Source organism: Callospermophilus lateralis, chromosome 19 (assembly GCF_048772815.1).
Source record: "Callospermophilus lateralis isolate mCalLat2 chromosome 19, mCalLat2.hap1, whole genome shotgun sequence".
Taxonomy (NCBI): Eukaryota; Metazoa; Chordata; class Mammalia; order Rodentia; family Sciuridae; genus Callospermophilus; species Callospermophilus lateralis.
This window is the reverse complement of record NC_135323.1, coordinates 33,756,714-33,784,707: the sequence shown is the minus strand read 5'-3', so window position 1 is coordinate 33,784,707 and position 27,994 is coordinate 33,756,714. Positions and strand designations below refer to the sequence as shown.

General features: G+C 44.9%; 1 protein-coding gene across 2 annotated transcripts in view; it reads left to right on the top strand.

Annotated features, from left to right (window-relative positions):
* Positions 1 to 20,587: 20,587 nt before the first annotated feature.
* The window catches only part of LOC143385185 (guanine nucleotide-binding protein subunit alpha-12), a 92,755-nt gene continuing 85,348 nt past the window's right edge, over positions 20,588 to 27,994 (top strand). The window contains exon 1 of one of the 2 annotated variants that reach the window (XM_076840521.1): positions 20,588 to 20,890. In XM_076840521.1, coding sequence (XP_076696636.1) covers positions 20,588 to 20,890 — 303 coding nt within the window. The remainder of the gene's footprint in view (positions 20,891 to 27,994) is intronic. The other variant, XM_076840520.1, reaches the window with a different exon arrangement.

Here is a 27,994-nt window from a genome sequence, read left to right as displayed (position 1 = left end):
CCGCGCGCGCAAAGCCTGCCCCATTATCCTATAAAAGACCTGTACCCCAAAGCCCGGTGTGCCAGTTCACCAAAGCTCCGGCTGAGGTTTTGCTGAGTACCCGCAGGCGTCTGTGTCTGAATAAACCTCTTGCGTTTGCAGCCAGTGCCTCGTGCGTCTTTCTTGGACAGGGAATCGGTGGGTCTTTCAATGGCACCTGCCCCCTAAGCCCCAGCACCCCCCTTCCTCACCTGCCTGTAGGGGACTACCTCCAACTCCCATCCCTCTGCAGCAGGGGCTCTAGCTGCCCTGGCTAAGTGGTCTCCCTCAGCAGGAGGACAGCCTCTCATTCACCCAGAGAACAGAGCAGGGCAGGTGAGGTGGGGTAGCAACACAGGTTGAGGTTGACCTTGAGCCAACCTTTGCACATCTCCCGTGGGCCTTCCTCCTGAGTTTTCCCATTCTGCTAGCTCTTGCATTTATGCAGATACCACCCCCCACCTTGAGAGACTCCTTTGTTCCTCCCCAAAGCTTGATTTCCATTGTTGATAGCTCCACCCATCCTCACCTCATCTATTCAACCTCACACACCTCTAAAGCCTGATTGGAAATATGGTTCAAATTCCTTCCTAGCAGACTCCAGGCCCCCCTGCAAGTCAGGGGATATGGCTGAAGCTAGGAGATGTGAAGATAAAAGGAAGAGGAGGCCTGTCTAATTCCACATCAGTCCCCTTGGCTTTAGTCAGCTTTGGCTGCATAACAAACAGCCCCAACTTCAGTGACATGGACAGTATTTCTCATATCTTACCGATCTAGTCTGGGTTATGGCCCATGGCACAAGAACTGGCCAAGAATGTTTATTCTATGGTAGAAAAGAGAAAGGTTGAGAGGGCAAGTCCAACACCAAGTGCATTTCAAACGGGCACACATTCACGGGCCAAAGCAGGTCTCTCCCAGGGTCCAAAGTTGGGTGCAGAAAAGTGCATGGTTGTGAACAATAATGTCAACCACACATCCCACAATGTATGCAAGTCCAAGAATCTGGTGTTCCAATGCTCTCATCAAAGCATAAACTTGCTGAGTCGGCAATGTTGGGATGAGGCACAATGGGCCTTTCAGGAAGAAGAAGGCCTTGACTTCCCGCTTGTGAAAAGACCACTTCAGCCACTCCAGCAAGGACAGAGCAGGTAGCCTGTGACCAACATTTCCCAGCCACAGTCCTCACTGACATAGTTTCTATTCAATCCATGACACGCCCTGAGAACCTCACTGTGCCACACCTTACATCGGCCATAACTAACCAGATGCCCCCAACGGCCATGGCTTAGCAGGGGGACAGGTGAGCCTGCTCTCCACCAAGGAACAAAATCAGTTGCAGAACAAAAGCACAGGCCATGTGTCTAGGACACATAGACTGGGGTGAAGAAGCCAATGGACATAAATGGAAGGTAAAGCAATGGCAGAGAAAAAAATAAATGGGAAGGAGGGGGCATTTGGGCTGGGTATCAAAGGGTGAGTAGGAGCCCAACAGGCAGAAGGAGTGGGGAACAGAAGGCCACATTATGGGAGAGCGGGTCTGAATGTGAACAACTTAGAGAGCAGTTTTCTTTTTCTGTCTCAGAGATTGTGTTCAGGACAGGACTAGGGCATGTCGTTACCATGGTACCCAGCACTGCAATCTGTGTGACTTGAACATCCTGCTCTGACCTCAAGCAGGCAAGTGGATTCCTTTTCCAGAATAATTAGTCTATGAGCTTGATTTCAAGATGGTCCCTCAGGTAGGTTTTGACATGTCATAAATTGGGCCCGCCCTCGGGGGTACTTTTTACTGAAGGCTTTGGTCATGTGCTTTGCAGTCCAAAGGCCTGATGTGCTGAGTCTGTCCCCAGTAGGGCACTTTCTACAGTGGCATACAGAGCAAACCTCAACCTGAGCCCTGAGCACGTGGAATGAGACTGTACCAGGCCGGGGGATGTTTCTCAGACGTGAGTGAGCGTGAGAACTTCAGGCAAGCTTGTAAAACATGGACTCCTGGTCTCAACCTCTAGGCCCTCTGATTCTGCACATCCAGGGGAGCCAGGGAGTCCTCAATCCAACAAGCTCTCAGGCAATGCTGCTGCCCACAGGTCATATTCTGAGTGGCACTGAACTCCAAACCCCACCCTACAGAGGATCATCAACCCCGTCCTGTGACATCATCATGGCCAGCCATACTAGGAGAGAGCTTGGGCAGCATCTTCCTAAGGCTGGTGTAGGGCCAGGGGAGAGGTTCAGAGATAAGCAACCTGTGGGTGGACAGAGACCAGCAGGCCACAGGGCCCGCAGCCTCTAACCTGGTCCTGAGGGGAGCAGAGTGGGTACAGAGTGGTGTCCTCACTCCTCCCAGGGCTTCAATACCCCACCAGCACAGCCAGGGGGTTGGCTGAGGCATAGGCCAACATTCTGCCAGCCAAATGCACTGTCACAGAGCACTCACAATATCCCAAGCCTGGCTTTGGAATCACCACCTCCAGAGGGACTGACTGTTCTCACGACAACCTTGTTTTGCAGATGAGTAGCGGGAGGCAGAGGGAGGCAAGGTGACATGCAAACCCAAGGTCACAGCCAGTAGATGGGAGATCAGGGATTGGAACCTAGATAGCGGGCCTTCTGGTGATGCTCTGCATGGCCAGGCCTGTCCTGGAGCTCTGGGGAGGGGGATGGAGGAGCTGCCAGTGAGGTTAGAATGCTCTGCAACAGGGGACTGCCTTAGTGGAGTCCGAGTGAAGGTTCTCCTGTGCATGTGGGGAAGGGAGGCCCAGAGAGGGCTGGAGGCAGCATCAGAGCCCACAACATGCTCCTGGCCCATTAGGGTGAGAAAGAGGAAGGGATGGGGGCCATGAGCTTTTCTAAAAGCCACCAGGTCAGGCCCAGACCAGGAGGTACTCAGCTCCAGCTTGTCCCTCTCCCAACACTGCCTGGGCTGCAGCTCCACAAAGACAGCTCTGTCCCTGTCCTCTGCAGCCAAGTCATCTCCATGGGGAAACACAGGGCCACCCACTCCTTCCTCCTGGGGATGCAACCAAACTCACTCCCCCATGTCTGCACCTCCCCTTTGGTTCACGTCACTGTTGCCAAAGGAGCAAGTAGGTCCAGGTCACAGGCCCCATGCCTCTGTGTGTGTGCACATGTGTGGCTCTACATGTGTGTGAGTGTGCGACTATATGGCATGTGTACCTGTGACTCTGTGCACACAGAGGTGTATGGTGCATGCACATGTGTGTGACCCATGTGCTCTTTATGTGTGACTGTGTGGTGCCTGGGCACCTATCTGTGACTCCATGGGGGGCCGGATGTGTGTGCATGTGTGTGTGTCTCAGGAAGCTTCCCAACACTGATATGGGGAGATCGGGAGCTGACACTGGAGTAAGAAACAAAGGACGCTGGACAGATGAAAGCAGAGCTGGCCACTCACACTGCTGCTCCTTCCTTCCCCCTCCCTTATCATAGGACTGCATTAGAGTCCCCATCTGTGCAAGGTTTCAGCTATCCAGTCAGCTTTGATCCAAGAATATTAAATGGAAAATTCCAGAAATAAACAATTCATAAGCTTTAAATTTGCATTCCAAATAGCTGGGCAAAATCTTGAGCCCTCTCACTCCAGCCCACCCCAGGCATGACTCATCCCTTTGGACAGCAACTCCGCGTTCACATGCCACCTGCCTGTCACTTAGCAGCCTCCTGGGTCATCACATCGCTGTCCTGTGCTGTGTTCAAGTAGCCCTCATTTTACTCCAGGGACCCCAAAGTGTAAGAGTAACGACGCTGGCAATTCATAAGTGCAACAGAGAAGCCAGGAAGTGCCTCCTCCAAGTGAAAGGGTGAAAGTCCTTGACTTAAGAAAGAAAGGGAAAAACCGCATGCTGAGATTGCTAAGAAAGAATCTTCTACCCGTGAAATTGTGAAGAAGGGAAAAAAATCATGCTAGTTTTGCTGCTGCACCTCAAACTGCAAGAATTATGGCCCCAGTGTGTGATAAGTGAAGATGGGAAAAGCCTTACCATGTGGGGTTCGGTGCTCTCCGGGGTTCTGGGCATTCCCAGGGCTTTGGGAAGCCCCCTGTGGACAGGGTGATGCTGGATCTCAGTTAGGGGCTGTTTCAGGAATCAGTGCAAATGAAGTACTTCGAGTTTCCAAGAGCAGCATGGGAGACTGCACCCTCTTCCACGCAGCCCTGAGTACAGCTTTACATGTAGCCGTCACTCAATAGACATCATGTCCATGGAAAGGTCCAGAGGACACCTGCCATGGGGGACCTCCGGGATTCTCCCTGCTCCTCTTCATCAGCAATTTCTCTGTTGAAAAGAGACCAAGAAAGAGCGCATCTCCAGGGGTGCAGGGTCACTGTCATCTGTAGGTCAAAGGTCTCTAGAAGGAATTATTCAGTGGACAGATGGGGAAACAGAGGCCGGTGTGGTGGTGCTCACCTGTAGTCCTAGCAACTCGGGAGGCTGAGGCAGGAGGATCACAAGTTCAAGGTGAGCCTCAGCAACGTATTTATTATTATTTATTTTATTAAAAAAAAATAAGAAGGGCTGGAGATGTAGCTCAGTGGCAGAGCATTCCTGGGTTCAAACTCTTATAAAAAGGAAAGAAGAAAGGAAGGAAGGAAAAAGGAGAGAGAGAGAGAGAAAGAGAGAGAGAGAGAGAGAGAGAGAGAGAGAGGAGATTAGGTGCTGGAAACAGCCATTAGGTTGAGTTCTAGAAACACAGTCTTGGTTTTGCTTCACTCAGTCCTGAGTGAACAATGATTCAGTGACTAACCATGTCCTCCCATAGCAGCCAGGAAGCTTCTAGAACTCAATTGTTTGTCTGGAGGCAAGAGTGGCCAACCCAGCCTCAGCAAGCTATTGAGGGGCCCCCTGGGCTTGGAGCATACACCCCGAGTTAAGATCTGGTAAGTTCCCGAGGAGCAGTGGCAGGAAGCCAAATTAGCTCCTCAGGCAAGGGGGAGGGCTTGGTAGCCAGGGTGAGGGGTCTAGGCAGCTGATGAATGGCCTGGCCAGCAAGCCTTTTCTTGGGTGGCCAAGGCCAAGGCTTGTGGGTGGGAAGTGGGTGGAGTCAGGGCTAGCAGTGTCCAGCCTCAGGCCCAAGGTCCCCATCCCCATCACCCTCCTGTTTTCTCACTTAACAGCTGCTCAGAACTGGGGAGAGGGGCTAGGAGCCCTTGGCCCACAATGCTGGTCACGCTTGTATGTTTCTATGGGAGGAAATCCAAGTGCTAATGAGTAAAAAAGGAAGCCTAGAGAACTCATTTATGACTCACAGACTGAGACCCCAGCTCCAGACACCCAAATTCGGCCAAGCCCATCACTGGGTTTCCTTGCGTGGCATGAGCGACACCTGGTGGTCATGTGTGGAATTTCAAGACCCCTTCTCCAGGATGCCCAGGGACGCCCCATCCCAAATGCACTATTGTCTGGGCGAAGGTGGGACTTGCCCCAACCAACCACCACATACACTGAGCACCTAAGGACCTGGAAGTGGTAAGGAGGTGTAATACAGTGGGTAAACCTCCCAGCCAGGAGACATTTCATTCATTTGTTCAATCATCCCTCCACGCATTTACTGAGTGCCTCCTGGACGTAAGGGACAGAGATGAACAAAACGGCCACGTGGCTGGCTTCATGGAATTGACATCCTAAGGGAGAGGCAGGTGACAAGCATGTACATGATAAGATAATTCAGACTGTTAAGTGTGTTCAGGAAGAGAGTCCAAATCCTTAGAGCCCCTTCAGTAAACCCCAACCTTATCTCTCAAACCTCACCTTGACACAGGCCCTGGCCTGACCTCATGAAGCTCCCAGCCAGTCCTGGTCAGGTGCCCTCCAGGCCTCAGGCCCTGGCACACACTTTCACTCTAACCTCAGTGCCTCCCTCCCTCCTTGCTCTGAGAGCTCATCAAGTGTCAGAAATGGACTTGGAAGACCTTGAGTCCTGACCATGACTGCCACATCCTAATGTCATAACCTTGGGCACATTTCTGAACCTGTCTCAGCTTCAATTTCCTCGACAGAGAAAAATGGGGTTCATAAGAGGACTCACCTCCTAGTTGTGAAACTCAGACACTTCTCAGTAAAATGCTTGGGGCTGTTCCTGGCCCAGAGAAAATGCTTCGAGCATTTAGTGCTATCGTGGGGCCAAAGCACCAGACCAGGGCTGGCTTGTTGCCTGGCATGGCCCTAGGCTGTGAGTGTCTTGTTGTCTTATCCTACTGAATGGGCCTTTTCCCACTGCCCCCAAAGTGACATGTAGGACTCCAAACTAGAGCCAGTGTGCTAGCCAGCAGCCCTATCAACAGAAGGTAGCTGAGACCTGTGAGGCATACCGAAGTCCTGGGGACCCCACCCCTGGTCCCTTTGGATACTGACCACAGAGAGGTTGGACAGACATAGTGACCCAAAGGCAGGTGGCATTGGGTGGTAGCTGGAGGTGAGTAAAACATTCTAGCTTTTCTCCTCCCTCTCCTCCCCCCTCACTCCCTCATCCTATCCCCCCACACCAACTCCATGGGAGGGAACAAGATGACCATGAACTTGGATCTGAGATGGAAGTTTTAGATTCAACCACTCCGGGCTTTTTATTGCCCCAAAGTGCCCAGGCCGCAGGGAAGGGACAGGAAGCTGGGATTGGAAAGGCCAAGGCTGAACAGAGTGAGTCACCAGCAGGGAGAAGATGAACCATTTCCTGTGTGTTCCCACAGAGGTCGGGGCATCCAGCACTCAGTGATGTACATCCTGGACTGGCTATTCCGTCTGCAGCCTCCAGCCGAGGAGCCCACAGTGGCCTCCCCTCCCCAGAAGGGCCCTGTGTTTAATACTTTTTTCTCTCTCTCTTCTTCTTCTTCTTTTTTTTTTTTTTCCAGAGCTAGTAATGAAACCCAGAGCTTGGCACATGCTAGGCAAGTGCTCCACCACTGAGCTGCATCCCAGCCCTTCTTAGCACTTTTAAACAAGAGGCTCTGTGTTTACATTTTGAACCAGCCTTGCAGATGGCAGATTGTGTGGCAGGCCTGATAGGCATTACCCCAGGTAACCTTCACCTTCTAGGATAGAGGAGTTTACCGCCATTTCACAGAATGGGAGGCAGGGTCAGGTAGTATCTTGTTGGAGCCCACACGGCTAGTAAGTGGCAGAGGGGGCCAGACCCAGGATACACGTCGCACCCTGGCATTTTCCATGCATAATCTCTAATCTCTTCACAACAGTGGGCCAATTGCTAGCACTAACCAAATATTTCCAATGTTTTCAACAGTGTTCAAGAGTGTGACTACTGGAGCAGCCTGAATCCTGGAGTGAGGTGACACAAAGAAGAGTCCCTAACCAGAAAGAAATCTTGGCTGTGGAAAGCCACAAAAGCTTTTCATTACTGCATCACAACCTAACTTATCCTTACTGGTAGAACTTCCACATGGCATTGCAGTCTAAGGGTTAAGGATGTGGAACGTGGGATCCATCTCTCTACATTGGAATTGTTGTGTGATCTTGAGCAATTACTAAACCTCACCATGCCTCATCTATAAAGTGGGAAGAATAAATAATACATGCAATAGTACAATAAGTTTGAATTCAAATTCAGGGAGCTCAGACATGTAAAGTCATAAGAAGAGCAACTGGCACAAAATCAACTCTCAAAAAGTGTTGTCATCACGATTCTTATCTTCATCCTATACAACATGAAACTGGCACCCAGCAACATAGAGTCCCTTGCTGTGAATTACACACTGAGGAGGTGGCAAAACCAGAATATGAATCCTGGCCTTCCAGCCTCAACTGGCTCCTTGGACTCCCTCTGCATTGTGTGCCTCCCCACAAAGCCATCAGGACTTCCTCAGCCCTGCTCACTGCTCCAGCCAGAGGTTGCTCCCACCTTGGGGCCTTGGCTCCCTCTCTTACTTTGGCCAGTACAGCACTGCCTGCACCCCTTCCTTCACACTTCAGAGCTCAGCTTTCTCAGGGAGTCTTTTCCCACCCCAAACCCTTCCCCATCCCACCAAACTGGGCCCAAAATTCCTTGAATCTTCTTTCATATTCCTGCAAACATCTCATTCCTGACATTTACTACAACTATATGTATAAAAACCTATGTTTAATGTCTGTCTCCCCAGTTTTACATAAGAAGCAGGGGATGCACCCAGCTAGGGAGAGCTGGAGCCCAGTGCCTGCACACAGGGGGAGCTCTGGCACTGTTTGTGGGGTAGATGGTAGAAGGAAGGGTAGGTAGGAGGATGGTGGGTGGATGGATGAGTGGACAATGGAAACTTGGGTGGATGAATGAGTAGGTGAATAGGCAGGTGGGTGGGTGATGGGCGGATAGATGGGTGGGTAGGAGGAAGAATGGATGAATGGATGAGTGGGTGGGTGGATGAATGGATGGATGGGTGGGTGGGTGGGTGTGAATGGATGGATGAGTGAGTTGACAATGAGAACTTGGGTAAATGGGTGGATGAAGGAGTAGGTGAATGAGGTGGGTGAGTGATGGTCAGATGGATAGGTGGGTAGACGGATAAATGAATGGGTGTATAGGTGGAAAAGTGAATGAGTGGGTGAATGGGTCTACAGATGGATGATGAGTGCAAGGCAGGCAGAGTCCCTGGGAGCCTTGAGAGCCGTGCCAGAGGCCCTCTCTTTAGAATGGGTTTCGTCACCTCTGGAATTAGACAGGGGGACCCTCTGGGATGCTGCCAGCCACATTGGGAGAGACAGTTACTGTCTTCTGACTGATTATCTCACCCAAAGTCATCATATTTTTAAGGAAGGGTTGGTCGTGTGACCCAGTCTTAAGTTCTGAAGCACTTCTATATTTGGGGTTTTTTGTTTGTTTGTTTGTTTTATTGTCATAGTGGTGTGGTGCTGGGGATGGGCCTCCTGCATGCCAAGCACATGCTCTACCATGAGCTACACCCCCAACCTCCCTTCCCCGTTCTACTTAGTTGTTCCCCAACCCCAGGAGAACATTTATGGGGACTAACAGGAACTTTGAGAACCAAATTAGAGGTTTGGAGAGCAGGGTGACTTGATCTCTTGACCATGGCTGGTCCCAGTTACCATTTCATTTATGGAACAACAGGAAGAGCTTCCTGCAATGATAGCTATGAGGAGCAGGCTGAGCCTGGGGTGCCCTCTGGGATTGCTCAAGAAAGTTGGTTGGAAGACTGGAGTGTGTTTCTGGTATCATTCAGATGGTTAATTTTATGTGTCAACTTGGCTGGCTCTCAGTGCTCAGATATTTAGTCAAACTTTATTCCACAAGGCTATTTTTGGATGAGATTAATGTTTAAGTTGGTAGATCTGGAATACAGCAGATTATCTCCATAATGTGGGGGGCCTCGTGCAGTCAATTGATGGCCTTCAGAGAACAGATTGGCGCTGGCTGAACACCAAGGAATCCTGAAGCAGACATCTTCCAACTTCATCTTCGACACCTGCTCTTCTGGGTCTCCAGCTGACTCCAGATATTGGGTTTCCCAGCCTCCACAATTGCATGAGCCAGTTCCTTAAAATAAACTGTTCTGGTTTAGATGTGAGGTATCCCCCAAAAGTTCATGTGTGAGACGATGCAAGAAGGTTTAGAGAAGAAATGATTGGGTTATGAGAGTCTTAACCCAATCAGGGAATTAATCCCTTGATGGGATTACTTGAGTGGTAACTGAAGGCAGGAGGTTATACCTGGAGGAGGTGGGTCTTTGGAGTGTAGCTTTGGGGAATATATTTTGTATCTGATGAGTGGAATCTCTCTCTGCTTCTTGATCATCTTGTGAGCCACTTCCCTCTGCCTTACTCTTCTACCATGATAATCAGCCTTAATCCGAGCCCCAAGGAATGGAGCCAGCTGTCTATGGATGGAGACCTCTGAGTCATATCTAAGGATATGAGCCCTTAAATAAACTTTTTTCTCCTCTGCAATTGTCTGGTCCGGTCCTTTCGTCACAGCAGTGAAAAAAGTTGACTAAAACAAATCTACATATGTGCGCAAACGCACACACGTGTGCGCGCACACATGCGTGCGCGCGCACACACACAATTACACTGTTTCTGTTTCTTTGGAGAACCTCAAGTAAAACATGTGTTTATTTAGAACCCACAGATTTTAATTCTCATGGGGCTTCAGTGCTCCCCAAGGGGAGAGAAAGGGAAGGGGGCAAATGACAGGCTTCTGCCTAATGGGCAGCCCCTTTCAGTTTTCTGGAAGTCCTTCCTGAAGACTGCCACCTACATGTAATTGGCCACCCCCACACTGCAAGGGAGGTTGGAATGGAAACATTCCCCTGGGCCATGTGCCAACCCAATAAAATCAGACTTTGGCTGACAAGGATCTGGGGGAGGCAGAAACACGGTTTGCTATGGAGGAACCAGATGCCCGGAAGAGTCTCTGATCAGACAGACAAGACACCCAGCTGTCGCCTCTTCTAACCCGGCATCCTTACTTTTCCACAGCCTGATTTCTTGTCGTGGGAAGTTTGTTGGCCTGAGAACCTGAAGACCCAGAACTCTGCTACAGCTTGGGTAAGTGACCTTGATCTGGGTACTCCACACCGGGAGGCTTCAGTTTCCCCAACTGCAAAGTGACAGAAAAGTGTCCTTTCGACTCCATGGCTCCATGGTGCTGTTTCTGAAGGGTAACCTACACCTGGCCCCATGGAAAGGTGCATGCAGGGGTTAGGGGTGTGGCTCTGTAGTGGAGCATGCGCAAGGCCCTGGGTTCCACCCACAGCACCACAGAATGAAAAAGTGCGCTCATTTGGGTGAGGGCTGGGGCTGCACTGGCAGGTGCTTCTTCGGGTCAGGAATAAATGGTCTGAGCAGGGCAGCTGCCCATTAGATGATCAGAGCATCTGGATCTGAGTGTCACCTGGGCCAAACCTCTGCCATGCGAGTCCCAGACATCCTAACACTCCACTGCTGGGCCTGTGGAACTGTCGAAGTGGTGCTCACGGTACTCTGGCCCTGAGAGTACAACCAAGACAGCCGTCTTCATCTCAGTGAAGTCAGGTGGGGACGGGAGCCCGGCGGCTGGGGTTGAATGTCCCCTCTACACTTCATGGTGACATTCCATTGTCTTGCTGAAAGGTGAGACTGGAAGAGGTGATTAGGCCAAGAGGCTCCACCCTCCAATGGGGTTAATGTCATCACAAAGGGTAAGTTCAGTTTCCTTTCTCTGCCCTTTTACCTTGTGAAATGGCAGCAATAAGGCCTTCCCCATGCCACTGCCTTGGTCTTAGACTTCCCAGCCTCCCAGGACTGCGCGGAAATAAATCCCTGTTCTTTATAAATGACCCAGTCTCGGGCATCTGCAGTTCAGAACAGAACTGAGGAGAGGGGTACACCCCAAAGTCTTCTGTCCCCTGCCTAGTCCCCGCACCTGCTCAGCCCTGGGCTAATAATGCCTATCCTCAAAAGGGTCCTAGCACAGATCTGAGACGAGATCCAAGGCTTTTGCATTTTACAGATGAGAAAACTGAGGCTGCATTTTCCACATGGGCCTTTGAGAGGGCTGAAAGGGCCCAGCACCGCTCCTTGAGTTGTTTTTTTTTTTTTTTTTTTTTTTTTTTTTTTCCGTATTTCTTTTTGTTATTTTGCTCTTGGACAAAAGCAGCTCTGGGGGAGGGAGGAGCCACGGTGGCTAATGCACCAAGGAGCATCCCGCAGATATTCTTGGAGCACATTCATCTCGACAAGGGGCCCTGCTTCTGAACACTGTCTGTCTGGGGACACTCAGCCATCTGAGGGCAGCTTGTGGGCACTGAGACCCTGCAATTACCCAGGTGCTGATCACCATGGCAACAGAAATCAAGAGCTGAGGTCAATGTGATCTTGTTTATTGTAGCAACCTGTGAATCCAGGGCAATCCAGACAAGACCAGACTATTGGATTCAAAACAACCTCCCATTTCCTATGCGGGCTGGATAATAAAGTGGTTCCAGAGCTACCACATTTAAAAGCACAAAAAGCCCCTTTAACTCTAGAACTACAGCTTTAAAAAAAAATCTGTTGATTATTTAATAGATTTTATATTACCGATGACCATAGCAATGCTCTATTCCAAATCCAATGGCTTCAAAAGAGAATTAGTACTTTTCACTCATGTGTTTGGTTTGGCCAGGAGTCAGAGGATCAAAGTTGGGCCCAGCTGGACTCTGTTGGTCCAGGTCGCCTGCCCATGACTCCTCCTCTTTGGTCCTGTGCCTCCCCAGGGCACAAGAGGCCAATCTAACCCAGGCAAGCATACTGCCAACCTCTGCCACCACAGTTTTTGAAGGCTACTTCACTGGCCTCTTTGGGTGAAAATAAAGAGACGAATCCATGTGAAGTAATCATCCAACAGCAACTGCCCCAGGCAGAAAGAAAGACGTCTGGAGCTGGGCTAGCCAAGCAAGAAGAGGGCCAGAGAAGTTCTGCCTGTGAGAAGTACAGCCCACGCTGGAGGTGTGGTGTGGTTACCTGGTCAGTCCCAGCCTTGGCCAGCATCCCGCAGAGGGTTTAATCTGCAGCCTTCCGGTCCATCATCAGAGAGCTTGCGTCTAACTCACTGTGGGATTCGGAGGTTCTTGCTAACCTGTTAGTGCCATTTTTCATTCTTCTTAAGGTTTACTTTGCTGGTATTTTTTTTTTTTCTTGCTCCTTATTTTGGATGCTGTATGTGCGTGTGCATGTGTGTATGTGTGTGTGTGTGTGTTTTGCTGGGGATTGATGCACATGAGGCAAGTGCTCTACCACTGAGGCATATTCCCAGCTCATCATGTTTTTTTTGTTTTTTTTTTTAGGGGGGCAGTACTAGGGATTGAATCAAGGGGTGCTTTACCAATAAGCTACATCCCCAGACACTTTTATTATTTATTTATTTATTTTTTAAATTTGAGTCAGGGTCTGGCTAAGTTGCTTAGGGCCTTGCTAAATTGCTGAAGCTACCCTCAAACTTGCGATCCTCATGCCTCAGCCTCCCGAATCTCATCATGCATTTTTGATATGTAGTAATTCAACTATGGTTTAGTTCTAAATACACTAAATTAGATCTTCACTTGATGAGATTACTTAGGGGTGTATTTTCAATTTCTATAACTATGCAGTTGTTTCAATATATCTTTATGGTAGGATAGAAGTTCATTGGATTAGACAAAGGGGAATGAAGGGAAGGGTAGGAGGATGAGAATAGGAAAAACAGTAGAATGAGTCTGATATAACTCTCCTATGTTCATATATGAACACATGACCAGTGTAACTCCACATCATATACAACTACAAGAATGGGAAGTCATACTCCATGTATGTATAAAATGGCCATATATATTCTACTGTCATGTATAACTAAAAAGAACAAATAAAAAAAGGAATACATCTTTATGTTAATGCTTTCAAATTTAATGGCAACCTGGTTCAGAAAACGTGGTCTATATGATACTAGTCCTTTGACATGTGTTGAAACTTGCTTTCAGACCTAGTATTTGGTCAGTTTTTTTTAAAATATTCCTTTTATTTGAACAGAATATGTACTCTTTAATTCTTGTTCATGTACATTTAATAGGTCAAACTTATCATTACAAGCCACTCGAAAACTTAGTGGCTTAAAACGTTTTATCTGGTCATGATTTTGCAACCGGAGCTGAGCTTAGCTTGGCTCAGTTCCTCTGACTACATGCAGCCCGTGGATTGGCAAAGGGCATGGCGCAGCGGGTGCTCTCAGGGCCTTTACCTCCACCCATAGTCTCTCCTGCAGGGTAGCTAGAGTTCTTATCTAACAGCTCAGGACTTCACTATCACAAAATCACAAGTTATCAGGCTTTCCTAAGGCTTAGACTAGAACTGGCAGAATTCTATTTGTCAAAATAAGTTCCAGACCCAATGCAGATTCATGTGGAATAGCTATAGAACATCATGGATACCAGGAGAGGTTCATGTGGAGGTTACTGACATCACAGACCACCATAACTACATTTTTCAACTGCCTGAACTATTTTCTTACTAGAAGGAAACAAAATTGCTTCACCCACACCCCACAATAATGGTGGACTCTTGAGATTCTCCTTGATGTTCTGTCCATTTTTTTGCCTTAAGTGTTTGAGGCTATGTTATTAGGTGCATACAACTTTAGAATTGCTACATATCTTACTACTTAATTAAATCTCTTACTATATACAATAGCCCTCTTTCTCACTAGTAATTCTTTTGGACTTAAAAAAAATCATTTTTTTTTCTCCTATTAATATTGATACTCCAGACTTCTTTTGGTTAGTATTTGCCTGGTAAATCTTTCTGCTTTTTTTTTTTTAATTATTTTGATCTTTTCTGGGTCTTAGGTGTGTCCTTCATGAGCCTGTGGTTGAACTTTGTTTGTTTTATCCGGTCTGATAGGCCATCTTTTAACCCTTTATTAATCTACTTACATTTATCTTGATTAGTCAAATATTTGGATTTATTCCCACCCTCTTATTTTGTCCTATTTGTGCAATTTTAATTCTCATATTTCTTTTTTCTTCACTTCTCTCAAATCATATACTGATTTTTATTTCCTTATTTCATTATTTTCTCCTCTTCTAGAGTAGAATTTAAAAATTCTATTCCTCTTTTTTCATGTGTTTACCCTAGAAATTTTAACATGAATATTTAAGTTGACAAAATTAGCATTAACCAAAACATTTATCCTCTTCTCAAGAAGATCTTTGAATTCTTTAATTATCACAGCTTTTTCTCCACATTGTCTTTTGTGTCCAATACTTTAGCTCCATTTTTTTCTTAACTTTATAAGTCCAAGTTATTATTGTTAATACAGTCAACGATAAGAATCATCTACACATGCCAGCATGGTGGCACATGCCTGTAATCCCACCAATTCTGGAGGCTGAAGCAGGAGGATCACAGGTTGGAGGCCAGCCTCAGCAACTTAGGGAGGTCCTAAGCAACGTAATGAGACTCTGTCTCAAAATAAAAAATAAAAAGTGCTGGAGATGTGGCTCAGCAAGTAAAGGTCCCCTGGATTCAATCCCCAGTACCATAAATAAATAAGAATTATCTACAGGTTCACAAAATGTCTGCCATTCATTTTGGATTGTCAGACCTTCCTTTTGATATTATTTTTCCCTCTTCCTATAGCATACAATATTAGTCTGCTAGGGGGTCATGATAAAGTACCATAGACTGAGTGCCTTACAAATAGAAATGTATTTTCTCACAAATCTGGAGGCTAGAAGTCCTACACTAAGGTGCGAACAGGTCTGACTCTTCTTCTCCGGGTCCTCACAGGGTCATCCCTCTGGTAAGTCTGTGCCCTGATCTCTTTTTATGAAGACCCCAGTCAGACTGGGTTGGAGCCAAACCAAATGACCTCAATGACCTTAATCTCCTCTTTAAAGGTCCTGTCTCCAAATATAGTCACATTATGAGGCACTGAGGGATTAGGATAAAATTATTAGTATAAAATAATCCTGTTTTTTTGGGGGGAGGGTTATTTTTGGTACCAGGGATTGAACCCATGGGGACTTAACCCCTGAGTCACATCCCCAGCCTTTTTATATTTTGTTTAAAGATAGGGCCTCCCCGAATTGTTTAGAGCCTCACTAAGTTGCCTAGTTGGCTTTGAACTTGCAATCCTCCTGCCTCAGCCTCCCAAGCTGCTGGGATTACAGGTATGCACTACCATGCCCAGCCAATCCTGTTTTTATCTGAAGCATCTTTATCTTCTCCAGGAGATATTTTCACTGAGTTTCCAGTTCTAGGTTAGTGACTGTTTTCTCTTGGCACTTTGAACATGCCACTTCCCCATCTGGCCTCACTTCTGTCATGGAGACGTCGGCTCTCAGTTTACCCAGTTCCTTAGAGGGTTGCAAGAGCCAGTAAGTGCAGAGGGTCAGACAAAATCCAGAACCTAGTAACTGCTACCTGCACTGTAGCTGTTATTACTTTCTCTCTAGCTGTTGTTAAAATCCCTTTGTCTTTGATACACTTTAGTGTGTTATAGGTTGCATTTCTTTTTATTTACCAAACCAAGCATTTCTTGTTATTTGCCAATTTAAAATTCTCAGTGATTCTCTCTTCCTCATTCTTTCTGTTCCCTTCTGAACTCTGCTTAGATATATTTTAGATATTTTCTCCTCCCTCTCTCTCTCTCATTCTCCTATCACACTTTCCATATCTCAGGTCCGTGTTGGATTCAGGGTAATTTTTTTCAGACCTATAATCCAGTCCAGTCTTTTTTTTGTGTCTCAATCTGCAATTTAACCCATCCATTAAGTTTCTATTTAGTTTGTTTTTCATATTTACATGTTGTTTGGTTCTTCTTCCACATTTCAGGCATTGATTATATTCTCTTATTTCTTACTGAGACTTTCAATTGCCTCTTTTATTTCTTTAGAAGTAAATACATTCATTCAGTGATCTATACTTGATAATTTCAGTACCCCAGCTTTTCATGGGTCTGATTCTTCTGGCTGTATCTGAGCTGGTTTTCACTCATGTTGTCTTGTTTGCCTGTTCAGGGATTTTAAATATGCGTGGAGAAACCTAGTGTATTGATAAACTTTGTCATACTCTTGATTTGGCTACTTCATCTTTTCCCTGTATGCACAGATATCTGTGGCCCTGGGTTTATCCAGTGGCCCATCAGAGGCTCTGTCTTTGATGATCTCTACTTCTGCCCTCTGGTCTCCTGTGTCCCCAGCACCGCCAGGGAGATAGAAGGCCAGATTCAAAGGCTTCAGCAGGAGCCCCCAGGCAGCTGGAGTTTCACAACTTATCAGTTCAATTCTTTGTCTTTCTGCTTTCACTTTGATGTTGGACAGGGGCCTTCCTTGCTCTGCTCAGTGACACTTTTTTAAAGTTTTGATTTGTTTGTGTGATATTTTTTAATGGTTACAGAGTATTTGGTCTGCTACACCATCAGCCAAAGAAACTTTATTATTTCTTTACCTGTGTCCCTACCTCCTCCTCCTCCCTCTCCTCCTTCTGTAAATCATGATTTGCTATTTTCATTTTATGCCATGAACAGTTTTCCTAAGGTGGGATGACAGTGGTGGTGATGGTGATGGTTATGAAGGTAATGGTGGTGATGACGGTGGTCATAGTGAAGGTGGCAATGATGGTGATGACTGTGTGGTGGTGGTAGTGATGATGATGGTGGTGATGGTCATGATGGTGGTGATAATGATGTGAAATTCTACTCACCACTATTGGAAATATTCTATTTTATCTGCTTTTCTCTGGTACATGGGTCTCCTTAAGTTTGTGTTCTTTTTTTTGTACTCACAGCTCTTGGCCTTTCAGAAAAAGCCTTTAAGGTCTCTCATGCAGTAGAGAAAAATGGTGTAATGGACAAGGTGCTGCTCCTCTGATGACCACCAGTTGAAGCAAATGCAGTTGTTAGCAAGCTCCCACACTCAGAGATGGAGAAAATGTCCCCCCACCCCATGTAGCTCTCCCACATTTTCCCCAGGGCCGAAAACCCTTCTAGGGCCTCACAAGGGAGTTACATGCATGGGATCCCAGGGATCCTCTTCCTCTGGGGAATCCCAGAATATTGAGCTTAATTCCAGGCCTCCGGGTCCCCCCGCTTCCACCCAGCTAGGAAGCCACAGTCCTGTGGCTGCTCCCTTTCTAGAGATTCCAGATGAGTCCACTGTTTCACACATATGTTCCAATCCCTGCTGGGTGCTCCTTGGCTTAGGAGGTGGAACTGAACACAAATTGGGAGGAGCATTCAGTATATCCCTTCCACCCCTCAACCAATTTTTAAACACATGGTGGTCTCAGACAGACAGCATGTCTGTGGGCCATCTGTTTGCAAATCTCAGTCTTGCTTATTCTTTTAGGAACTTCATATTATTGCATTATATGAATGTGCCTTAATTTAACCAGATCATTTCCTCCTCTCTTCCTTTTTTCCCGAAGCAATGAAATCTCACTATGTCGCAGATTGGGCTTCAATTCCTGGACTCAAGTGACATTTCTGCCTTAACCTCCCAAGTAACTGGGGCCACAAACTCATGCCACCACGCATGGCTCTTGTTTTGTTTCGTGGGGATTGAACCCATGGTCTCATGTGCAATCAGGACAGACTCTACCAATGAGCTACATCCGCAGCCTTGCAGGTTAACTTATTCAATACTTATCAAGGTCTTATTTTTATCCTGACTTTACAGATAAGGAAACTAAGCCTCAAAAGCATTAAGTGACTTATTCAAGGTCACAAAGCAATGGGTGGTAGAACCAGGCTCCCAACCAGGCTCTCAGGCTTTCCTCCAACTCCATTGTATGTGATGAACACACTGGATTAGGCTTCCCATCCAGATCCTGCAATTACCAGCAGACTTCTCCTGATGAGCAATGATAGCTGCCCAGGACTCAGATTATTCTATTACAGTTGCCTCTGACTGGCCTCCCTCCCAGCAGTGTGGAAAGGACAGATGAGATCATGTATGTGGAAGCACTTTGAAAATTACAGCTTGCCATAAATGTAGGGGATAATTAAGAGATTATTATTGACTACACAGATAAGCTTGTTTATTTGAAGCACTTTAGCCCCTTGACAACGTGAAGGATATGTCCAGGGACCTTGTCAAATTCCCCAATTAGATACCACTAACAGCATATAATTTCTCCCATAAAATGCCATAATGTGTCACTAAAAAATGTAAGTGACCCTTTAAAATATTTAATGATTATATAAACATCGACATCAAGCTATTTATAAAGATATAAAGTTATTTGTTCCTGTTGTCTGAAGCACTCGGTGATTCTATTTTGTGAATTAATTCTTCAATTTTTTAACTGAATATGAGATGAACTCTGACTTGAATACTATTGTCCTTCTTTGAAATTTCCCTATTTTCTGTTTTAGAAAACTGCTTTCTTAGTCCTCTTCACTTCTGTTGTAATAGTGGTGCTTGGCTTTTTGCCGGAGATGATCTTCACAAAGAAACAAGATTTCCTTTTAATCGTTTTTCAAAGATAATACGAATTTTATCCATATTGTTTTACTTAATAATGTTGACTCAAAAGGAATAAAAATTCATGCCATGATTTATAGCATTTGTAGCAAGTGACAAATGCTATAAATCATGGCCATTTAAGGTCCTCAGAGAGTTTAAATCTCGATTAAATCTTGAATATCCATGGCTCCATGGCAGAAAATAGGGATGCCTTTAGACTCTGCTTTGCCCAGTAATTTGAACAGTCTGGCTTCCTAACGAATGCATAAGTTTCTTGATGCAAAAAAGGATCATGCAAAAATTATTCATAGAATATAATGGAATCACATTCACTAATAATTTTTTTTTCTCTATTGATCATATCCCTCTCTGATTAGAAGCAGACAGATGTTCTAAAAGAACAGAGTTCCAGCTGCCCTGTGTGATCATGGGTTATTTGTTTTTCCTGCTCCCCTTCATTGTATTCTCCTGTACGGGGTGGAAAGGCAAGTCGGTGACAAAATAATCTTTAAGACTGTTCCCAAATCTAACCAATCACCTGGATACCTGGGCTCCTTCCAGCAGATTCAGAAGATCTGGTGAGCATAAGGAATCTAATAAAATCAGCTGACATTCCTCAAGCACTTATTTGGGGGTAGGCACTGTACTGTTTTGCAAGTTCATGTTCTTAGTTTATATTTTCACAGCTACTGGAGGTACTTGCTAAGAACAAAACACACACACACACAAAGGTCCCTTAAAAGGTAACGCAACCAGTATAACCAGTAACTTGGTTGAGTATAGGTTTTTAACTCACAGGCTCAGCAAATCCAGGTCGCCCTCTCTCGATCACTTTGCTATATAAAGACTTTCCTGGGGAATTTCAGGTGATTATGATGATTAGCCAGCTTTTCGAAAGTCGCCAGGAGTCCCGTGCAACTCTCAAAGGTGTATTTGCTTGAAATTTCTGGCCTCTTTCCAGTGTTTCTGGGGAAAAGGTGGTTTAGAAACAGATTTCTCCCTAAATATAGCAAGAGTAGCTGGACCTCCTATCGGTATTTTCCAGCTTTCGGGCCACGTCCCTGTTCGCTCCGCTAAGATCCTGGTCCCGGGGGCTGACCCAACCTGGGAACCAAGGGAGACTCTTTCTGTACACCTGGCACTTCTGGTCACGCCCCATTCCGCGAAACTCCCAATACCAAGCCCATTCACCATGACTGACGTGTCCTCAGAGCAATTATAATTGGCCATGGAGGACGGCCGCTCCACCTCCCCAACGACCCCGCCTCCCTTTCATTCTGAAAGAAAGAACCTCGCTCGCGAGTCCAATGAGAAGCGCCTCCACCCCAAAGATCCCGCCTTCTTCGGTGCCGGCCCCGCCCCGAGGGCGACAGGGGCGCCCGCCCTCCCGGCGCGAGCCAGGCCAATCCGAGGGCCCGTTCAGCCGGACAGACAGCCACCGGCCCAATCTGCGGGCCTCGCGCGGCACCGCCCGCCCGTCGCGGCCGCCCCGCCCCGCAGCCGGGCTGAGCGGCGGCCGGGCGAGTGCGGGCCTCGGGCGGCGGCGGCGGAGCGGCCTGGGGAGCGGCGGGCGGCGCCTGGCCCGGCCTGCGCGCGCCGCGGGCGTCCATGGCGCGCGGGCCCCGGCGGGGCGCGGCCGCGGCCTGAGGGGCCATGTCCGGGGTGGTGCGCACCCTCAGCCGCTGCCTGCTGCCGGCCGAGGCCGGGGCCCGCGAGCGCAGGGCGGGCGCGGCGCGCGATGCGGAGCGCGAGGCCCGGAGGCGCAGCCGCGACATCGACGCGCTGCTGGCTCGCGAGCGGCGCGCCGTGCGGCGCCTGGTCAAGATCCTGCTGCTGGGCGCCGGCGAGAGCGGCAAGTCCACCTTCCTCAAGCAGATGCGCATCATTCACGGCCGCGAATTCGACCAGAAGGCTCTGCTGGAGTTCCGCGACACCATCTTCGACAACATCCTCAAGGTGAGCGGGCCCGCCCTGCCCCGCCCGCACACCTGTGTCCAGGTGGGCGCTGGTGGCGGCGGCCAGGCGCGCGCAAGCTCGGGCCACGGCCGCGCGCTTTGTCCCCCGCTCTGCGGCGCCGCCTGGCTCGCAGCGTTGTCCACTGCTCCCGCGACCAGGTACCCCTGCGCGGAGTCGAGAGGGCCACTAGCCTGGGTCACCTGGGCCTCTCCCGCACGCCCCCTAGTCCCGGTCGGCCTGGTGGCTTTGCCCCTTCTCCGGTGCTTGGGGACGTTAAGAGTAGAAACTGGCCAACTTCTGGCGACTTGGGGGCGGAGGGGTGCTTGGTGATGGAGAAAGCCCCCCTGGACGCACCCTGGCAGGATGGAGTCCAGGGTTTCCCCTGCAGCTGCGCTGGGTGAGGGAGCTGAATTTGCCCTGCCCAGCCAGCAGCAAGCCCTGAAGAGCAGTGAAGTCTGGAGGAGAACCAGTCACCAATCTTAAGTTTTAACTTTATAGTAGGAAATTTTCAAGTAGCGAAGTATAGTAGAAAGTAGGGAAGATAGTAGAAAGAACTATAATGTACACCTCTCAGCTTCAACAGCGATCATGTCCAGGCCAGCCCGGTTCACCTATGCCCCCATGATCTTCAAGCAAATTCCAGACGTTGTACAGTGGCCTTAGAAAACATAAGATCGCTCAAGATAAAGGCCTTGTTTAAAACAAACAAACAAACAAACAAAAACACATTACCATTAATGAAAAAGGTTATTAGTAAAAGTAGTAACTCCTTAATGTTGCCAAATATCCAGTCAGTGTCCAGATTTCTTCCATTGTTGCATTATAAGTTTTATTTGTTTGACCAGGATACAAATAAAATCCTTACATTGTGTCTTGCTCCCTTTATATCTTTGCTGTGTTTGCGGCGGAAGGAACGATAGAGTTGACTGTCCATTTTCCAGTGTCTCACTACTGTGAGCTTGTATAAAAGGCCCCAGAGAAAGGAAATCTGGAGAAAACTGATGAGAAGGGGAGAGGAGAGAGTCAGTCCTGCACCTAGATTGGGTCATTTCCTTTTTGAGTTTCTTATCTATACACTTTTCATGCCCCACTCCTCAACTTTTCCCAAGTCCATTTTGGGGAAGCCAAGTTACAGGTCTGAGGAACAGTTGTCTCCAAGCAGATGTGGAGAGTCATTTATCTACCAGAAAACCTGCCTGTAGACTCAATTTTATGGTGCCTGAGGGATTTTAAATTTAGCAAAGGGCAGGAGAATCGAATCTGGGACATTTCTTTCACTTCACCCTGGAAGCTCCCCTCTGGCCGTGGTGCCAGGATCCTGAGCCCCAGAATTCTAGGCCGGTATTCCTACTTTTTTGTTACTAAAATATCTCATTTCAACACAAATAGGTCATTTGGGATTGTGATGGGAAGAAAATAATTTGAATGATAAAACATCCCTTTCCTTTTCACCTCTTTCAAAAGCCCCTCCAGTCAGGGCTCTGGCCAAACACTTGATGAACTTTAAAGAGGAGGTGCCCAGTGCAGCTCGCTAGAGATCAATTGTGTGCTTCAAAAATCTCCTCATCTTCTGGGGTAAAGTGCACTTGAGTATCTCTCAGGGCCTGCTCTCTTAACTTCTCTTCAAAAGACTAGTTTAATTTTTGCTTCTTTCCTAGACCTCGGAACAGGCAAATTTGGCTGATTCACTGTCTCCTGGTTTCTTTCAGTTCAGGATGCAGGAAAAATATTCAGAAACAGAGGGCTCAAATCTAACTTGGTACCCAAAGCATATTTTAGAAAACTCAGTCTTAACCTTTTCCCAATGCATATAAATGTTAACTTTTACTGACTTCCTTATCAAGAGAAATAAGATTTGTTAAATAATATTAAATGTTCTTTCCCAATTTGTTTTTTTGGGGGGTGACAGTACTGGAGATTGAATTCAGGGGCACTCAACCTCTGAGCTGCATCCCAAGCCCTATTTTGTCTTATTTAGAGACAGGGTCTCACTGAATTGCTTAGTGCCTCACTTTTGCTGAACTCGAAATCCTCCTGCCTCACTCTCTCAAGCCGCTGGGATTACAGGTGTGTGCCACCATGCCTGGCCCCAATTTGTTTTTGACTAATTGTAGTTCTATATTAAACTCATTTTATCCATTGTGATGATTTTAAAAGCTAGTTAGAAATTCATCTTTTAATTTGAAACAACAAAAAATCTTTTCCTCTTCCCCATTCCCATTTTTATTTGGCCAAAATAACTTCAGAAAGAGACTTTTTAAGTAAATGGCTTTGTAGTAGCTTTAATTGTAGATATTTGAATGATACTGTTCAGAATAATATTTATATAGAGATTTGGTGTTAACTAACAGGCTATTTTTAAAGCAATCTGGGCTATGCATATTGTGCCAGACCCTTTCTGTATGGCATTTAATCTTCATAACACTTTCAAATGGTATTGTCCTATTTAGCCAATAAGGAAATTGAAGATAGAGTTTTAAAATCTCAAGGTCAGCTATCTAATTAGCAGATGGCAGAGCTGGAAACCAAACCTGGTCTTTTTTAATCAAACTTTTAATTTTGCAATAATCAGAGTCCTGTGCAGTTGTAAGAATAACACAGAGATCCCATATACCCTCTATCCACTTTTGCTCAATGGTAATATGTTGTAAAACTGTACTACAACACTACAACCAGAATATTGGCAATGATATAGGCAGGACCAGACCAGTTCCATCACTAAAAGGTTCTCTAGTTGCCCTTTTGCAATCTCTTTTTTTTTTTTTTTTTATGCTCCCCTCCCAGACCCTATCAGTGACTGATATATTCTTCAATTCTATAATTTTGTCATTGGAAGAATGTTGTATAAATGGAATCTTGCAGAGTGTGATCTTTTAGAATCAGCTCTTATCTCTTAGCATAATTCCTTGGAGATTCAGTGCAAGTAGTTTCCTGCATCTATAGTTCTTGCCTTTGTTAAATATTTATTTTTTAGTTGTAGGTGGACACAGTATCTTTATTTCATTTTTTTTTTTTTAATGTGGTGCTGAGGATCAAACCCAGTGCCTCACAATGCTAGGTGAACACTCTACCACTGAGCTACAACCCCAGCCCATCTTGCCTTTTTATTGCTGAATAATCCACCATTTAACTCTTCTCCTATTGAAAGATGTTTGGGTTGTTTCCAGTTTCTATTACAAATAAATCTCCTTTAAACATTCATGTACATACATTTATATTTACATAACTTTTCATATATCTGGGATAAATGCCCATGCATACAATTACTGGCTCATGTGGTAGTTGCACATTTAGTTTCATAAGAAACTGCCAGTTTGTTTCCCAAATGATGTGCTATTTTACATTGCCATTATCAATGTATAAGAAAGCCAGTTTCTCTGCATCTTTGCCAGCATTTGGTGTCACTGTTTTTTATTTCAGTTATTTTGATAGGTGTATAATGACATCTTATATATTGGGGTGGCTTTTTGTTTTGTTTTGGTACCAGGGATTAAACTGAGGGGCATTCAACCACTGAGCCACATTCCCAGCCCTATTTTGTATTTTTTTTTAATATTTTTTTTTTTTTAGTTGAAGTTGGACACAATACCTTTATTCCATTCATTTATTTTTATGTGGTGCTGAGGATCAAGCCCAGGGCCCTGCATGTGCTCGGCGAGCTTTCTATGGCTGAGCATAATCCCTATTTTGTATTTTTATTTAGAGACAGGGTCTCACTGAGTTGCTTAGCACCTCACTGTTGCTGAGGCTGGCTTTTGAACTCATGATCCTCTTGCCTTAGCCTCCAGATTGTTATAGTTTTAATTTGCATTTCTCTAATGGTTAATAATGATGAACATTTTTTCATGTGCTTATTTGCCATTTTCTTTGGGAAAGTGTTTCCCTGTTTTTGTCCATTTTCTTATTAGGTTGTTTGTTTTTTTATTGTTGAGTTTAGGGAATTCTTTATATATTCTAAATACTAGTCCTTTGTTATAGATGATGAAGTATACATATTTTCTTGCAGTCTGTGGGCTGGCATTTTATTTCTTTAACAGGCAGCTTTGTAGAGCAAAATTTTTGCTTTCAATGAAGTCTAGTTTACAAATATTTTTCTTTTATAGATCATGCTTTTGACATCAAGTCTAAGAATTCTACATAGCTCTGGATCTCAAAGATTTTTTCCTTACTTTTTTCTAAAAGTTTTGTAGTTTCACATTTTACATTTTAGTGTGTGATCTACATTGAGTTAATTTTTGTGTAAAGTATGAGATTTAAACCAAAGTTCATTTTTTCTGCCTGTGAATATTTGGGTGCTCAGGTACCATTTTTTGAAAAGGCCATCCCTCTATTGAATAGTTTCATGCGTTTGTCAGAAACCAGGTGGGCATATTTATGTAGGTCTGTTTCTGAGTTCTCTTTTCTGTTCCATTGATCTGTATGTTCATCCTTGTGCTACTATCACATTATGTTGATTATTACATAATTCAATTTTAATATCAGATAGGGTGATTTCTCCTATTTTGTCTTTTTCAAGATCACTTTAGTTATTTCAGGGCCTGTGCCTTTTTTTTTTTCCTGATAAAATTTTAGAAATTAGCTTTGCTGTGTCTGTTTTTAAAAACTTTGTTGGGATGCTAATAGCAATTATATTAATATGAATCAAATGGGAGAAAATTGATAGCTTTGCTAAATTGAGTCTTCCAATCCCTAAACATGGTATGCCTTCATTTAAGTCTTTGATTTCTTTTATCAGCCTTTTCCACATTGCAGCATATATATTCTGCACATGATTTATTAATTTTACACCTAAGTATTTAAATATTTCTTTAAAGCAATTGTAAATGAGATTGTCCTCTTATTTTCAATTCCCACATGCTCATTGTTAATGAAAACAATGTGATTGTTTTTAATATCTTGGTCTTGCATCCCATAACCTTGCTGAAAATTACATCAGAAGAGCTTTCCTGTGGATTCTTTGAACCTTCTACATAGACCATCATGTTAGTTTGTTAGCTACAAGTCGGGAGTTTTACTTTTTCTTCCCCAATTGGCATGAATTTTATTTCTTTTTCTTGCCTTACTGCAAAGGCTAGAACTTCCAGTATTATGTTGAGTAAGAGTGATTAAAGTACTGATTATCTTCTCTTTCTGATCTGATGTTGATGATTTTTGCTTTCTGTATTTTTGTCAGTCTTCATAGAAGCTTACCATTCTATTGATTTTTTTTTGTCCCCTAACCAAAAAGAACCAGCTTTTGATTCCATTGATTCCACTCCCGCTTCATTTCCCTGTTTCCAATTTCATTTATTTCTGTTCTTTGCTTCTTTTGTCCATTTACCTTAGATTTATTTTGTTCCCCCCCCCATTTTCTTGAGTTAGAGACTTAGATTACTTATTGAGATCTTTTCTCATTTCTAATATAAACATTTTAAGTGTTGCAATTTCCCCTCTCAGCACGGCTATAGCTGTGTCCACAAAATTTGAATGTTCTGCTTTCATTTTTATTCAGTTTCATGGGTATTTTATTTCTTTCGAGATGTCTTCTTTGACTCATGGATTATTTATTTATAAGTATGCTGTAGTTTACAAATGTTTGGAGATTTTTCTATTATCTTTCTGTTACTAATTTCTAGTTTGACTCTAGTATGTTTTGAGAACACACATTGTATAATTTCAGTTCTTTGAAATTTGTCAAGGTTATTTTTATAACCCAGAATATGGTCTATCTGTTATATGTTTTGTGGTCCTATGTTGGTGAATATTCCATAGGCATTTGGGAAAAAATATGTATTCTGTTATTTGTTGGAGTGTTCTACATATTGTCGGTTGATGCTGCTGGTTAACACGGCTGTTGACTCTGTATCCTTGATGAAATTTGTTCAGTAGTTCTATCACTTGCTGAGGGTTGGATATGAAAGCTCCCAATTTCTTCTTTAGTTCTGTCAGTGTTTATGTGGTACATAAACAATTGGGATTATTATCTACCTCATAGATTGAGCCTTTGCCATTATGTAATGTCCCCTCTTGTCTTTACAGATGTCCCTTAAATTACAATGTGATTACTCTTCCTGTCAATTTGCAACTCTTTGTAAATTGAAACTGTTATAAGTCAAAATGCATTTAATACATACCTAACCTACTGAACATCCTAGCTTGGCAACACAGTACACTGTTGTGTTCAATTTTTAATCCTGAGGACATGTGAGGCTAAGCTGGAGCTGCTGCCCAGTATCACACATATCTTACTGCATTCTACTAGACCAGAGAAGATCAATATTAAGATATTGAAGTAGGTTTCTATGGAATGTGGATGGCTATTGCACTATGATAAAGTCAAAAAAGCTGAAACATAGTAAGTCAGGAAATCATCTATAGTAATTTTTTTGTGTGTGTGCTGAAAGTGTCTTTATTAGTTATATACCCACTTCTGGGTTTTGTTTAATATTTATTTTTTAATTGTAGGTGGACACATGCCTTTATTTTATTTTTATGTGGTGCTGAGGATTGAACGAAGTGCCCCATGCATGCTGGGCGAGTGTTCTACCTCTGAGCCCCTCCACTTCTGTTTTTATTAATGCTTTCAGGGTGTCTGGTTTTTCCATTCTTTTAACCTACCCATATTGTTTTGGGGTGACTTTTGTGTGGATTTTTTAATCCAATCTTCCAATTTTAATTAATTTGAATATTTAGATTATTTGCATTTAAGTTAAGGTTATTAATAATAATAATAATAATAATAATAATAATAATAATTAATGTGTTAGGGAGTAATTTGGATTTTTTTAAATATCTTTTTTTTTAAGTTGTAGATGGACATAATAGCTTTATTTATTTATCTGTATGTGGTGTTGAGGCTCAAACCTCACACATACTAGGCAAGTGCAGTACCACTGAGCCCCAGCCCCAATAATTTGGATTTTTGAAAATTTTTTAGAGAATCCTTTTGGGTTTTTGAAATTTTTTTATTTGTATAAATTTTTTATTCTATTGACAATAGAATGTATTATGTCTGTCTACAACTTAAAAAAAGATATTAAAAAATATCCATGCATACATAGAGTATAATCTCCCATTTTGTGATTGTACATGATGTGGAGTTATACTGGTTGTGTATTCATATAT